General features: G+C 35.6%; 1 protein-coding gene across 3 annotated transcripts in view; it reads left to right on the forward strand.

Moving 5' to 3' along the window:
- The window catches only part of FOCAD (focadhesin), a 362,553-nt gene that overhangs the window by 266,612 nt on the left and 80,296 nt on the right, over positions 1 to 15,645 (forward strand). For all 3 annotated transcript variants that reach the window (XR_012472869.1, XM_074208785.1, XM_074208786.1), the window contains one exon: positions 619 to 711. Coding sequence is in view for 2 of the 3 variants with exons in the window: in XM_074208785.1 (XP_074064886.1) it covers positions 619 to 711 (93 nt within the window). In the remaining variant the exon portion in view is untranslated. The remainder of the gene's footprint in view (positions 1 to 618; positions 712 to 15,645) is intronic.

A 15,645-nucleotide genomic window follows, 5' to 3' on the forward strand; every position in this document is an offset into this window, starting at 1 on the left:
TCTAATAGCTAATATAAATATTATATATACACATAAATGTGCACAATTTAAAGTTTGTAAAATGTTTATATACATGTATATACATACACACACACACACACATATATATATACATATATATATATATGTATATATATATAATTTCTCCTCACATTCAAGAATAGATTTATAATGGCTTCTTATTTTTTCATATACATTTTTGTTTAATTATAGAATTATTTCCCTTTAATTTGGAAATTTTTGAGTTTATTTTACTTTTAACCTAAAAAGTGCACAATACTTAATTTTTTGGGGGGTGGGGTTGCAAGTCAGTCTGATTAAGTAATCTTTAAGTGTCTTAAGGCCAGATTTGAACTTGGGTACTCTTGACTTCAGAGCTGGTGTTCTTTCCACTGCACCACCTACCTGCCTCATAATACTTTTTAAAAGTTATTTCTCAAAGATCTTGTTGGTTGTCATTTTCCCTAGATTGATTTTTTAAAATAAGTATAGGGTTCAAGATTTCTGTATTTGAAGGAAAAGGTTAGATAAAAATCATTTTAAAATTATTTCAAAAAAATTATGGTTTTGTATTTAAAATGTCTCTCTAATTGATGATGTGATTCATTTGTCACCCAGGTGAACATCCAGCCCTCAGAGTGGCATCGTTCAATCCTGCTTCCACAGTCCTGGCTTGGATTTATGAACAGAACATACCATGCGGTCTTACAGGTATTTGAATATCTGAGGTGCTTTGCATATTGGGGAAATGATACTTTGTCATTCTTTCAACTTCTGGTTCAAATATTTTAAATAGCTGTTTGGAAAACTATCAGAAATGTAATAATTCTTTTGAATCACAGATATAATGGAGATGTGTACAGTATATCGTAGTCTAAGGAGATCTGAAGAAAGGAGCACATAGTTGTGTTATATTTGTGCTCAACACTTTTTAGTTGTGTGATTGTCTATATGAGTCTCTGTTTTGTCATCTATAAAATGGAGAATATAATACTTAGGAAAAAGCAGCATGATATTGAAGCCAGGCAGGGGGAAATGATGTAATCTTTTGTCACCCTGGACTTGAAGGTCACCCCCATTGGACCAGGAAAGACTAATATGTAGAATGCCACTCATGCATAGTAAAAATTGTCTTGGTCACTCCTTGGGGACCACCCCTGGGGCATACACATTGGAGAATTCCTGGAGCCAGGTGTTAGACCACTCACCAAGCACCACCCTTGTTCCACCCACAGGGAAGACTCTTCTCTGGATTCCTGGCAGGGTGGCTGTCTTTTTCTGCTGGGGCCTATGCTGCTGGAATGGTGGCCAGGGTGGCCAGATCTATGTTCTAAGCTTTTTTTCTCCTATTTTTCTTTTTCTCTCCTGGGTTTCCTAAATCCTATACTAATCTAAGTTTCTCTCGACTCCCCCCACCCCCTTTCTCTTTCTCCCTCTCTCTCAGATACTACTCCCCATATGAGCCCAGTTCCAGACTGGACCCACGGGGTATAAGCCTAATCATTTTATTTAGTTGTTTTCCTTTCCTTCCTCTTTCTGGAATGCATTCTTGTCTCTACCTTTGTTATTAGGTCTGTCCTTAAGTAGCTCCCTCTCCAAAAGTTTAATCTGTAAACTGAAAGTCTGTGAATTAAGTCTATGAACTCTAGTCTTTACAGACCTACAGGTGGTCTGTAATATATGTGAACTTTGCAGTCATGTGAATTAAAAGTCTGAGGCTTTTACCCCTCCAGGTCAGTCTTGAGTCCTTTACTGAAGAACCCTAATCTTTGGGTTCTTTCTCTGATGGCATTGACCATCTCCCCGTCATCAATATGAGAGTAGAGAGGATGGATAGCCATCTGGAAATAGGAAGACTGTTTCAAGCCCTCTCCCTGAAGTACAGCATTATTACCAACTTCAAGTCACAATACTTCTCTTAATACCTTTTGGAAATCTTTTAAATTTGTATGTTTTGATAGATTTGCTGATCTGCATCAATGGAGAAATTTGCTATTTCTAGACTTTTACACACTTATGAAAAATAAGTGTGGTTTGTATATCAATCTATTATGTACAACTTATGATTCCTTTTAAATACTCAACAAAGCTGTCAAGAAAATGTCTTTGTTCTTCAATATGTGTATACACATACATGCACATGCATTTATGCATATATATATATATATATATATATAATTACTCTATACTTTCTTTTCTTTACCAGTTCTTTCTCTGGATGTAGACAGTATATTTCTTCATATGTCTTTATTATACTATATTATGGAAATGCTTGTTTTATTCCATAAATTAAAACTAAAATAAAAAATGTGAGTAGTTTTTTAATAAAAATTTTCAGATTTTTTAAAATTAGAATTCTGAGTTAATCAGCATGGGCAGCTCTCAGATAAAAGCTTTTTTGCTAATGCATAGCAGCCCCTCTACATCTTAGAGAATTAATTTCCTAGGAGCATCAAGAAGTCAATTTAACTTGCTAGAAACTACAAAGCGAAAACTCCTCATTAGCTTGAATTGAATCTAAGGCTTCCTGATCATCCCTCTCTTACTTAGTTAGGAAGTTGCAATTTTAAAATAAGTCACTTTCTGGTCAGTCTTGTGATAAGCTTCTCTGAATATATCTCAGCTGAATTTTTAGTCACAAACTCCCCTCACTTGAAATATTTCCTGCTTGATAGAACCTCTTAGATTTTTTTTTTCTTCTTGGCATTGCCCACATGATCCCAGAGTATCTTTCACATCTTGACTGAGACACTGGAATTAGGTTTTAATGGAGGGCTCAAATGAGGCTTTTAAAAAAAATTAATATTTTATGTTTTCTCAGTTATATGTAGAAAAAAATTTTAATATTCATTTTTATAACTTTGAGTTTTAAATTCTCTCCTTTTCTCCTTCCCCTCTCTCCCTATTTACAAAACAATCAGTTTAATCTAGGATAAAAATAAATAGTAAAACATTTCCAAAATAGTCATGTTGTGAAAGAATACATAGACCTTCCCCCACATACACAAAAAGAAATCTGTATTCAGATACCATTACCTTACTTTCTATGGAGTTGGATAGCTTTGTTCATTATAAGTCCTTTGAAGTTATTTTGCTGAGAAAAGCTATCATACACAGTTGATCATCCTACAGTTATTTCACACACAGTTTATTGAACTTTGTTTGCAGGATTTTTTGATAGCATCTTGCTCTTCTTCATTTCTTATTGCAGCATAGCAATCCATCATTTCGTATATCAAAATTTGTTCAACCATTCCCAAACTGATGTTCATATCCTCAATTTCTAATTCCTTGTCACCAGAAAAGAGCTACTGTCCTTTGCCTTTTTGTTTTTCATCTCTATTGGGATATAGACTTAGTAGTGGTAATGCTAGGTGAAATGTATTTATAGCCTTTTTGGCATAGTTCCAAATTGCTCTCCAGAATGGTTTGAAACTGAACACAATTCCACCAACAGTCTAATTTTCCCTTTATCTCCACCAGCATTTGTCATTTTCCTTTTTCATCCTATTAGCTAATCTGACAGGTATGAGGTAGTAACTCAAAATTGTTTTAATTGCAGTTCTCCAATAAATAATGAATTAAAACATTTTTTAACATTGCTATAGATAGGGGGCGGCTAGGTGGAGCAGTGGATAGAGCACCGGCCCTGGAGTCAGTAGTACCTGAGATAATTACCTAGCTGTGTGTCCTTGGGCAAGCCACTTAATCCCATTGCCTTGCAAAAAAAAACCCCAAAACATTGCTGTAGATAGCATTGATAACCTTCAGGTGAAGCTTTTAAAATAGAGGATATAGTTTTTATTGAATTCAGAACAGGTGATGGTGTTTTAGGCTTCATAGCTTTTATTCTTAAAAGTAGTAATTATTCTAAAATAAATTGGAATATTGTTCATCTAGTTCGGGGGGGGGGGGGGGGCTCCTTGATCATTTCCCCCTGCTTTAAACCCCAAACTGGGAGAGAATTTCAAAAGGAACTTTTGTGATACTTCTATGGCCCATAATTAGAGCTTGAAGAAGTTCTAGCAAGTAGGGGATTGACAGTAGAAATAAATGATTTGAGGGCAGCTAGTGAATGGAGCCCCAACCCTGGAGTCAGGAGGACCTGAGTTCAAATGCAGCCTCATATGCTTAATAATTACCTAGCTGTATGACCTTGGGCAAATCACTTAATCCCATTGCCTTGCAGAAGCTAAAAAAAAAGTGAGAAATAAATGCTTTGCTTTGAAATCAGGGAAAAAGAGTGACTCCTAAATTTAACTTTTTGTAGACCTTTCCCAGTCTCCATTATCTTAGTATCTTCCCTGAGAATATCTCTGATTTATCTTATACATAGCTTATTTGTACATAACTGTGTGCATGTTCTCTCCCTCATTAGATCAGGAGCTCCTGACATGTGCAGGGGCTCTCTTCTATCTTATTTTTATCTCCCAGAGTTGAGCACAATCCCTGCAACTGAGTATTGCTTGATGACTGGCTACAATATAAAACAGTACTTTCAAGTTCGATTTTCACTGGACAACTATTTCCTGCCTGGAAGTGACCACAAGTTCTCATCATTGATCTGACTAGGTCCAACAAAGATCTATTTAAATCCCAATCCCAAATCCCTCTCATGATAGCTTTTGAAGAAAAGGGTATCCTAGCAAATATGGAGATTAAAAAAAAAGATGGTGCCTCAAAAATTGATAACCTAATTGTAGCTTTTATCTTTAATCATCAATTGTTCCTCCCCACACTCTCCCTTTCCTTACTTGAGGGATGGATAGTGGATATATATTGTAGATGAAGAACATCAGGATTTGAGAGCATTCACTCCTGGTGCACAATAAATATTTTTTGGTTGGGAGGTCTAAAAAAATTATCTGTTAATTAACTTCTTTGGGCACTCATTAGAGAAAAAAAAATCTAGTGTCAGTTTTTTATCACATTTTCCCTCATCCTTGAGAAAGCACTGTTTATTTATTACCCTGTTTGTCAAACTAATTGTTTATGTGAAAGAACAATTTGAAATGTTGATTTTTATTCTCTTGTCATTTGGTAGATGACTAATGGGGTGTACTTTGTTGTAACCTTTTTTTTCACTCTCAATAAAACTTTATTTATCAAGGTCCAAAGATTTTATCATGGTAATGATTACTACCCCTTTATGTCCTAGTTTGAAGGTTTCCATGATTTGCAGGGGCTTAAAAAATACCATGATCCATTTGTCACCTTTTCATTAATGAACCTCATTAAATTATTTAGGCTACTCCTCAGATAACAGATAAACTTTATTGTTAGGCTACCCCTCAGATAATAGAGATACTTTATTGTTTTAGGCTTATGTTTGAAACTTTTTTTTGTTTTCTATGACCTGTGAAGATTTATATCTAATTGTTATAAAGTTTGAAAACTTAAAGGTTGTCTCAGCACTGTGATCAGATAGGATTTTAGTGGAGAAAGGACTTATTTAATTAAAAATATGAAACAATAATATGTGACCTTAGTAAATAATAAATGTTCTTTGACTGATTGAAGCAAATCTTTCATTCTCTACTAAAAAGCAGCCTGGTAATAGTTAGATTCTGTCATTAGGTGAAACTAAAACAGTTTTGTCAAAAGTCAAAAGAAAGGACATTAAACCATATATAAGAATTCTGCAGATCATGCAATGACTTAAGAAAAGCACACATTTAACATTATCTGTGTTCTAATGTATTTTATTTCATTTAATATTTCCAAATTGGTTTTATTTTTCTTAAACTGCACTCCATGTTTGACACCTCTGCCCTTAGACTATTTTCATGTTATGAATGCATATCGTGTCTTTTCATAACGCCCTGGACATCTTACAGCCACTTAACCCCATTGCCTTGCAAAAACCTTAACAAAAAAGTGATAATGTTGATGTTATAGGGATTTTGAACTGAAAGTAGTCATTTATTTTCTTTCCTTTGATCTCTTTTAAAAAATATCTTTATTGATGGATTATTAAATACCTGTTGATTAATTATGGGATAGTTGACTCTTCTATGACTTTTTTCTATGTCTAAGCTATCCATCCATTTGTGATCTAATCAATTCTCAGTGGTTTAATTTTCATTGACAGTTGACTCTTAAATCTATAGAGCAAATCTTATTCTCCCTTCCACAACTCCCACTCTGTGCAGAACATTTCCACCTGAATGTTGGTCCCAAAAAGAATTGATTATTTATTCTACTAAATACACCACTCTCCAAACTTTCTTGTTTCTCATGATGATATTATAGAACTTTTAGTCATTAAAGTTTGCAGTCTCAGAGCTGCCCTTGACTGTTGCCTTTCTACTTCTGTCTTACTGCACAGCTAGGTGGTTCAGTGAATTGGGATACTGAGGCTGGAGCCAGGAAATCCTGAATTCATATCTGGCTGCAGATATTTATTAGCTGTGTGACATTGGGCCAGGCAGTAGACCTCTGCCTGCCTCAATTTACTCAATGTAAAATGAGAACAATAACATCTATTCCACAGTTTTGTAATGAGGATCAAATGAGTTATTAATTGTTTTTATTATATTTTATTTTTAATTTAAGGCAGTGGGGTTAAATGACTTGCCCAAGGTCACACAGCTAGGCAGTTATTAAGTGTTTGAGGCCAGATTTGAACTCAGGTACTCCTGACTCCAGGGCTGGTGCTCTACCCACTGTACTATCTAGCTATCCCTTGAGTTAATAATTGTAAAGTACTTAGTATAATCCAAGGTAAATAGTAACCTCTTAATTTATTTTGATCCCATTTCCTGTTTCTTTCCCCACATATCCAGTCAGTTGATAGGTCTTCTAAATCCCACTCCTCCTCCAACTTCCCTTGCCTCTTTCTCATGTCCTTCACATGACCACAGTCTTAGTCCACCCTCCATGACTATTTGAGTAACTTAGTTAATGTAATTAATTAATGTAATTGTTCTACCTGCTGCTAGTCTTTTCGCTTTCCTATTCATCCTCCACACATCTCCTAAAAAATATTCTTATGATCCATTTATGACTATGATATTTCCTTAATCAACACCCCTTAGTAAATTCCTGTAACTCAGCCTGGCATTGAAGGTTTTTTTCCACAGTATAACTCACATCTACCTTAGCTGGATTTTTAAAAATAGTACTCTTTTATGCCTTCTGTATTCTACTTAACCTACTTAACCTCCCTCTGGGTCTTTACATTTTAATGTACTTAGAATGTCCTCAACACCACCCATTAAGTCTCCTAATAGGTTGTGTCCCTTGGAAATTCTTTTCTGATTTCCACCCTTCCCCCAAATTGTTGTTTCTTTTCTCCCTTCTCAGATTCCTTGTATTTTTATGTATATTATACATTTTTTGACACAGCAAAATGTAAGCTTCTTGAGAGTAGACACAGGGGTTTTTAATGTTTGTGTTTCCATTGCCTTATACTTGAGTCATTTTAAAGTTGTGTTCAACTCTTTGTGATCCCATTTGGGATTTTTTTGGCAGAAATACTGGAGTGGTTTGCTTTTTCTTCTCCATCTTATTTTATAGTTGAAAAACAGAGGTAAACAGGGTTAAGTGACTTGCCCAGGGTCAGGTGTCTGAGACTAGATTTTAATTTAGAAAAATGATCTCCCTGACTCCAGGTCCACCTCTCTATGCGCTATACCACATAGCTGCCCCTGCCTTACACTAGAAAGATATTTAATATCTCTTAAATTCTGTTTTATTAAAATCTGGGCCACCTAAATCAAAGGAGGAGAGGTATGGTGGATGGAAATGTGCTATATACATTATTACCAAGAAAAAATATTTCTCTAAAAGCAGTTTAACATTTTTTAATGAAATTGATCTAAGAAAAGGAGATTGGATGTCACGCACCTGTCCTGAAAGTTAGGTCTTTTGTATTGACATTCTACCTAAGATGAACAGACCTAAGCCCCCACAATATTGGGTAGACCCTTTGTTTCAGAGTTACAGAGGTAAAGAGAAGTTTGAAAGGATCAGAAGGCAGAGATGGGTTATGATCTGTATTGTTAGAGAGTATCCATATTGATATAACCATACATCTATTCAAATGTTTTCTACCTCAATAAAGAATACAGATCTCAGTGATTTAACATTATCATTTTTGATTTAACTGCCAGTCCCACAACTCACTATTATTATTATTTTTAGATTATTTTGCAAGGCAAATGGGGTTAAGTGGCTTGCCCAAGGCCACACAGCTAGGTAATTATTAAGTGTCTGAGGTTGGATTTGAACTCAGGTACTCCTGGCTCCAGAGCCGGTGCTCTATTCATTGTGCCACCTACCTGCCCCTATTCTTTATTATTTTTTAACCTTATCTAACCTACTTTTCACCATTTCTAATTTTCATCCAGATGAGTAGAGATAGCCAGTCACATTGTTTCTTTGTTTCCCTAAATACTCTAAGTCATTTGTTGGCATTTTCATTTGTAATCATATTTGTTATTATTTTCTTAAATTCATATTTCTCTTTTAAGCTCAGTTTGAAATATAGGTTTATACTGTTTTCCCTAACAGAAAAATAAAGAACCTGAAGTTATTGGTTTTACATTTCCAGTTGAACAATAGTTGTTAAAATTTGTGCATTTTTCAACCTTAGATTATATGTTTTACTTAGGAGCACAGAGCTCTGCAAATATTAGGAAGTTCATAAGTGGTTTTTGAATGAATGAATGAATGGCTTTCTCACCTTTGATGCCTAGTGAATTTTATTTTATTTTATTTTTTAGGTTTTTGCAAGGCAAATAGGGTTAAGTGGCTTGCCCAAGGCCACACAGCTAGGTTATTATTAAGTGTCTAAGACAGGATTTGAACCCAGGTCCTCCTGACTCCAGGGCTGGTACTCTATCCACTAAGCCACCTAGCTGCCCCGTAGTGAATTTTGAAAAGAGATCTGCTGGTATTTGTTTTAATGTCATAGTAATTCAAATAGTTTAAAGACTTCCTGAAGTAGATTGATGTTTATGTATATTGTGCCCTCCATTTAAAATTTTTATTTACATATTTTTGTTATAGAATTTATATTTCTAAATATGTATACATATACAAACACAGAGAGGCAAATAGGTGACTTAGTGGATAGGGTACTAGATCTGAAATTAGGAATACTTATCTTTCTTAGTTCAAATCTGGCTTCAGTTTCCTCATGTGTAAAATAAATTGGGAGAATGAAATGATAAAGCATGTCAGTATTTTTTGCTTTTTTTCTTTGCAAGGCAGTGGGGTTAAATGACTTGACCCAGATCGCAGAGCTAGATAATTATTGTGTCTGAGGATAGGACTCAGGTCCTCCCAACTCCAGGGCCTAGGAAGGATCTGAACTAACAAGAACAAACAACAGCTAACACACTCACACACACATACCCTTTAACTCAGTGAGAATTCCCTTCTAACAAAGAATTTAGAAAGAGAAAAAAATTTTCTTTAACACTTTTCAATATATCAAATGAGATTGATGGTATATACAGTGTCCCATATCCATGATCCCCTTTCTCTGCAATGAAGGAATGGAGGTTCACTTTCTCATCTCTTGGAACAAGAAGTTTGAATGTTACAATCAAGCAAGCAAAGAGCAATTATTAAATGTCTGCTATTTTCCAAGCTTTATACTAGGAACTGGGGGCATAAAAAGAAAGAATAAAATAATTCCTATTAATAAGGTTCTTGAATTCCACTGATGGTGTTTGTCCTTTGATTTCAAAAACCATGATATCCGGAGGTGATGCTGTGACAAGCATGTTAATTGAATTTGAGTGAGGGGGCTCTGTGCTAAGTCACCAGCCTCACTTTCTCCTCCAGAGCCATCTGGGTCCAGTGGCCAGATATGAATCAGGGACTACTGGAGATGGCCCTGGATGGGAAACAGTCAGGGCTATGTGACTTTTCCAAGGTCACTTAGTAAGTGTCTAGTGCATTCTAATGAGAGAAATACAAGGACATATTTAGAAGGTGTACAAAAAAAAGTAGATGTGAATAATTACAAATAAATAATACAAATATAACACATTTGTATAAATATACAAATAAATTTAATGAAAGATAGTAAAAGATGGCAGTTTCTAGCAGTAATGAGGATCAGGACCTGCTAAATATAAAAGATGTGTCTCCAGAAAGTCGATATAAAGACATGGAGATAGAAAACAGAAGGAGAGATGAGTGAGAAAAGAATGGTGACACTGAAGAGTACCAAAAGAATGTAATTCCCAATTCAACTGAAGGATAGAGTGGAGCCAGGTTGTATGGGACTTAGACAACTAAATTTATATTTTAACATAAAAGCAAAAGGAAACCCCTTGGAGTCAATTGAGTAGAAGACTCTACATCATTAGCTTTATAATCGAGAGAAAAGATGATGTGTGGAAGGTGTGTGAGTAGTGAAAACAATGGAGAACAGAGAAGTTTGGAAAAGGATGAAATCTGAGAGAGAGTGGTAGTGAAGAATAATGAATCCAGTGTTTGACATCTTAAATTTATACTCTCTCTGGTATATCCAGTTTGAACTATCTAATAGGTGATGTAACACTGAAGAAGCTCAGGGGAGAGGATGACACTGGATAGAAAAGCATATATGTCTACTCACCCTGTCAGAAAATATGGATGTGATAGTTGAACTATATAGATGTGATAGTTGAACTCATTTGAGCTAAAGCATTTTCCAAGAGAAATTGTATTGGGAGAAGAGAAGGTATAGTACAGAAACTGGGGGAATAATTCATATTTAAAGATATAATTGATGAATCAACAGCACTAGGAGTTTTACATGTAAGAGGCAAACCAAGATAATCCAGATTGGGATGAGTATCCAAGAAGAGAGGATGGTCATTAGTGTCAAATGCAGTAGAGAGATTAGGAAGGATGAAGACTGAGAAAAAAATATGACAATGAAAAGAAGTGTCAGGAGAGAGCAGTTTCAACTGAGTGATGAAATAGTAAAGCTAGATTTCAAATACTTAAGGAATGAGGGAGAGAAGAGAGAAATTGGAGGCAGTGACTATAGATTACATTTTTTGAGAAGCTTGACCAGGAGAGTAGATATAGGCAGATGATGATGATGATGATGATGATGATGATGATGATGATGATGATGATGATGATGATGATGATGATAATGTATAATTGTTTAAGGTTTGCAAAGCTCTCTCATTTGATCCACCTGTCTGATAACTTGGGACCTACTAGGGGTCTAGTGAAGAATTTTTTGTTTTTGTTTTTAAAGATGGGATCTGTAGGGGTGGCTAGGTGGTGCAGTGGATAGAGCACTGGCCCTGGAGTCAGGAGTACCTGAGTTCAAATCTGGCCTCTCAAACACTTAATAATTACCTAGCTGTGTGGCCTTGGGCAAGCCACTTAACCCCAATTTGCCTTGTAAAAAAAAAAAAAGATGGGATCTGTTTAAAGATTATAGGAAAGGAACTATTAGATTAGAAAAACATTAGGAAGCAACAGAGAAATTGAGTCAAAGGGAAATTGATTGTAGATGCTATCTGCTGGAGAAAATTGAGTGAATGATGGTGGGGTGGGAGAAGACAAGAGGACATCAAGTGCACATAGGGGGTTGGCCTTACCCAGAAGGGCCATTCCTTTGCCAGACTAGGGACAGATAGGAAAGAATGGAAGATAATGGCAAAGGGATTTGAGATGAAGAGAATATTTTAGTATATTTTGTTCTTTACATTTAATTGAAATGATTGTGCATGTTGTTTTACTTTTTCTACTTTATGTTCTGCTTTAATTTAAATAAGTTTTCCTGTGCTTATAGAGATTCTTCATATTCATTATTTTTTGCCATAGTGATATATTTTATTATATTCATTAAATTTGCTTATCAATTCCCCAGTCTGTTGTCAATTTATTTTCCCCCAGTTATTTGCTACTACAAAAGCATGTATATGGGACCTTTCACTCTGAAGTCTTTTGGGTATATTCCTAATGATGGGTGCACACATTTTAGGGATTGAATATATTTGTGAAATTTAGCTGACTGTTTTTAGCAGAACTTGTCAGTATTTCTGTATCCCTGTGGTTATTATGATATGCATAAAATTTAGATAGTTGAAAAAATGAATGAAGTAACTTTCTTTTTTTAAAGAACATTTTTGCTAATCTTTTTAACAGATTGAATTCACTGATAGTACTTATGATTAGGGAAGTGTTATTCAGAAGATGAAAGGAATCTAACAGCAACCTCAGTTGTTTAGAAGTACAGTGTGCATTTTAAATGAAATTAACATGTAGAAATTATTGTATTTAGTGGAGCTAGGGCAAAGTCTAGACTCCCTGTCTCCACCAGTCCCAAGGATTCATCTTCTAGAGGAGACTCTCTCATGACAGACATTATAATCTTTTTGCAATCTTATGTCAAGCATATTTTGTGACATTAGACTGAGATTATTTAGGCAAACAACTTTTGATACATGGAGTTTAGGTGATACTGTTTCATTGTACTCTATTTCCTAGAGCTTGAGTGCTTTTATATCCTGGCCTGAACTCTTTACAAAACTAGTGTTCTCTTTACAATATGTTTCTAGCCCTTGAGTACCAAGAATCACAATACCAACATCACCTAATCCATTCTCTAAATGTCATTGACTCCATCTTGTGTCAGTGCTGCTGTTGTCCAAGGGAACAATCCTTGTAGAAGTTTGGCCAGCCTTTACAAGAGATTCTGGTGCCAACCAATACTGACCATTGCCACCAGAAAGTGTCACAGAAGAGAAGAGAGAGATAGCATGGACAGGGCCAACCAAACATCACCACTATGAAGATTGCTTTTTTTTTCCAGACTCTGTTGAAGACTGTCCCAGGATCCTGCCTCCAGGAGTCTTTTCAGAAACAGTGCCTGCCAAGGCCTTCAAGCCTGCTTCTATCCCATACTTCTATCATGGTCATCCAGCAGGGAATTCTTGTGGCAGTTTTGTCCATCCTACAGTCCCTGCCTCCTTACTAATATAGCTACTGAAGACCCATAAATCTAAGTTCTTATCACCAAAAGTCTTTGCCACTGTCAAACATTTCAATGACAGAAACAGATAGAGTTTTAGCAATTAAAATAACAGCTTTATCTCTCCTCTACACTGCAACCATATTCCCTGATTCCAGTGGAAGTTTGCAAACTCCTTGCCCAGTTCTCTTGGCTGCTTCTAGACTTTACCCTCTACTTCTGTAACTCAATGACCTCTATTAGGTTCTCTCTTTTCAAATGTTTTACATTCTCAATATATTTCAGTATCTGTTCCATAGTAACTCCCTGAAGAGAAGCGTCTGCTATGGACCTACATATTTATGTTCCCTCAAATCCCCCGAATGCAAAAATGGACATGTCCTTGATATTGCTGACCTTACAGGTGTTCCAATTTCATGCTCAAATATTTGTAATTTCTTTTATCTGATCTCAGTCTATTATCATTCTCATACGTCTCTATCATGATCTACAAATAGCCACAGTATTTTATAGGCCATCACTCTTGCTCTGCCCTATTTTCCTATATTCTTTTCTGATTAGTCTTCAGTCTCCTTTGCTTATTTATCATCTCTATTATCCCAGTAATAGTTGGGATGTCCTCAAAGCTCTGCCCGAGATACTTTTAAATTCTCTCTCTCTCTCTCTCTCTCTCTCTCTCTCTCTCTCTCTCTCTCTCTCTTTCCTTTCTTACTATCTCATCAGTTCCCAAGGATTTAGTTATCATCTTTATGATGTACAAATCCATATATCTAGGATTAGACTCTCTTGAGTGCCAGTCTCAAATCACCATCTCCCTTTCAGACATTTCTTACTGAATACCCATTGGTACCTCAAATTCATCACATTTGAAATAGAAATCCTTTTGTTCTTTGACTCCCCCACTTTCCTGTTACTTTCTGTGGTACCACCATCCTTCCAATCAATGACACCTACAATCTCACTGTCATCCTCATCTTCTAACCCTCACACACCCCACATGTTCAGTCTTTTGCCAAATCTTGATATTTCTATCTCTATAGCATCTCTCCCCTCTTCTCCTCTTAAAGTGCCACAACCCTAGTTCGGGTTCTCATTACCTCTCACCTATTTCAACAGTCTCTAATTTCCTCTCTTTGTCTCAGGCTTTTCCCCATTTCAGTCATTCTTACTAAATTATAAATCTTATGAAAGGTGTTTTCCTATAGTACAGATTTGATCATGTCACCCTCCATACTCATCAAACTCCTTTTATTTCTTATGTTTAGGAACATATAAACTACTTATTTTGACATTTAAACCTCTTTCCAGTCTGGATTCTTTCTGCATTATGAGTAATCTTCTTCTGTCTTCTTGCTATGCTTGTTGTTTCATCTCCCCTTTAGTTCTTTACATTAACTATGTTTCCCTGGCCAATAATATATTCCTTCTTCACCTCTGCCTCTTGGAATTTCTAGTTTCTGTCAAACTCCTGACAGTGATTACCCTCTTTGTGAAATCTTTTCTAGTCCTTACAGATATTTATCTCATCTCCCCAAATTACTTTGTAGTCATTTTTTCTAATTTCTACATATAATCATATGAATATTTTGAGTGGCCTGCTTCATTTATTTTTTCCCTTACTTCTTTGCACTCACACTTAATAAGCTCTTAGTAAATGCATCATATTTGAAGTATATAATATCATTCTAGGTTATTTTGGAATTAATGTTAAAGAAAGGCATAGAAAAAGATGACATTTGTAAATTCTTATTTGCATTTACAATTTATTTAGTGAAACACATGCACAGAAACCAAAATAATTAAAAAGCAATAGATGACCTAGTGCAATTTAAATTTTGTATAGTAATGCTAGTAAGATGCAAAGTAAAGAAGTGTTCTTGCTAGGGAAATTGAAGAAGACTTCTTGAAGGAACTGAGTTTTATTCGGGGTCATAACTGTAGTAATACCTGACCTCAGATATTTATTAACTGTGATCCTTAGCAAATCATTTAATCCTGTATCTTTTTCTCAGTTTCCTCATCTACAAAATGAGCTAGAGAAGGAAATGATGAACCCCTCTAATATCTTTAGATGGCGTCAACAGTTAATAAATGTCTGAGGTCAGATATTTCTTTGAATGAGAAAGTAAACTATTTTTTAAAATAATTACTGATGGGGGCGGCTAGGTGGCGTAGTGGATAAAGCACCGGCCCTGGAGTCGGGTGTACCTGGGTTCAAATCCGGTCTCAGACACTTAATAATTACCTAGCTGTGTGGCCTTGGGCAAGCCACTTAACCCCAATTTTCTTGCAAAAACCTAAAAATAAAAATAAAATAAAATAATTACTGATAGTTTCTGGTTTTTCTTTCTTAAATTTTACCCTACATGCCTTGCCCTCACAGAGAGTCATCCTATTTAACAAAGAATATTTTCAAAAGAAAAAAGAAGTGGAACTACTACTATAGTAGTAGATGCAGATTGCTGAAAAGGGGTTGGGGAGGACCACTGCAGAAAGAGACAATGGAGTAAGCCAAGCCTCAAAAAAAAGTTTTTTAAAAATTATCTTTTTTTTTTTTTTAAGGTTTTTGCAAGGCAAATGGGGTTAAGTGGCTTGCCCAAGGCCACACAGCTAGGTAATTATTAAGTGTCTGAGACCGGATTTGAACCCAGGTACACCCGACTCCAGGGCCGGTGCTTTATCCACTACGCCACCTAGCCGCCCCTAAA

Source organism: Macrotis lagotis, chromosome X (genome assembly GCF_037893015.1).
Source record: "Macrotis lagotis isolate mMagLag1 chromosome X, bilby.v1.9.chrom.fasta, whole genome shotgun sequence".
Taxonomy (NCBI): Eukaryota; Metazoa; Chordata; class Mammalia; order Peramelemorphia; family Peramelidae; genus Macrotis; species Macrotis lagotis.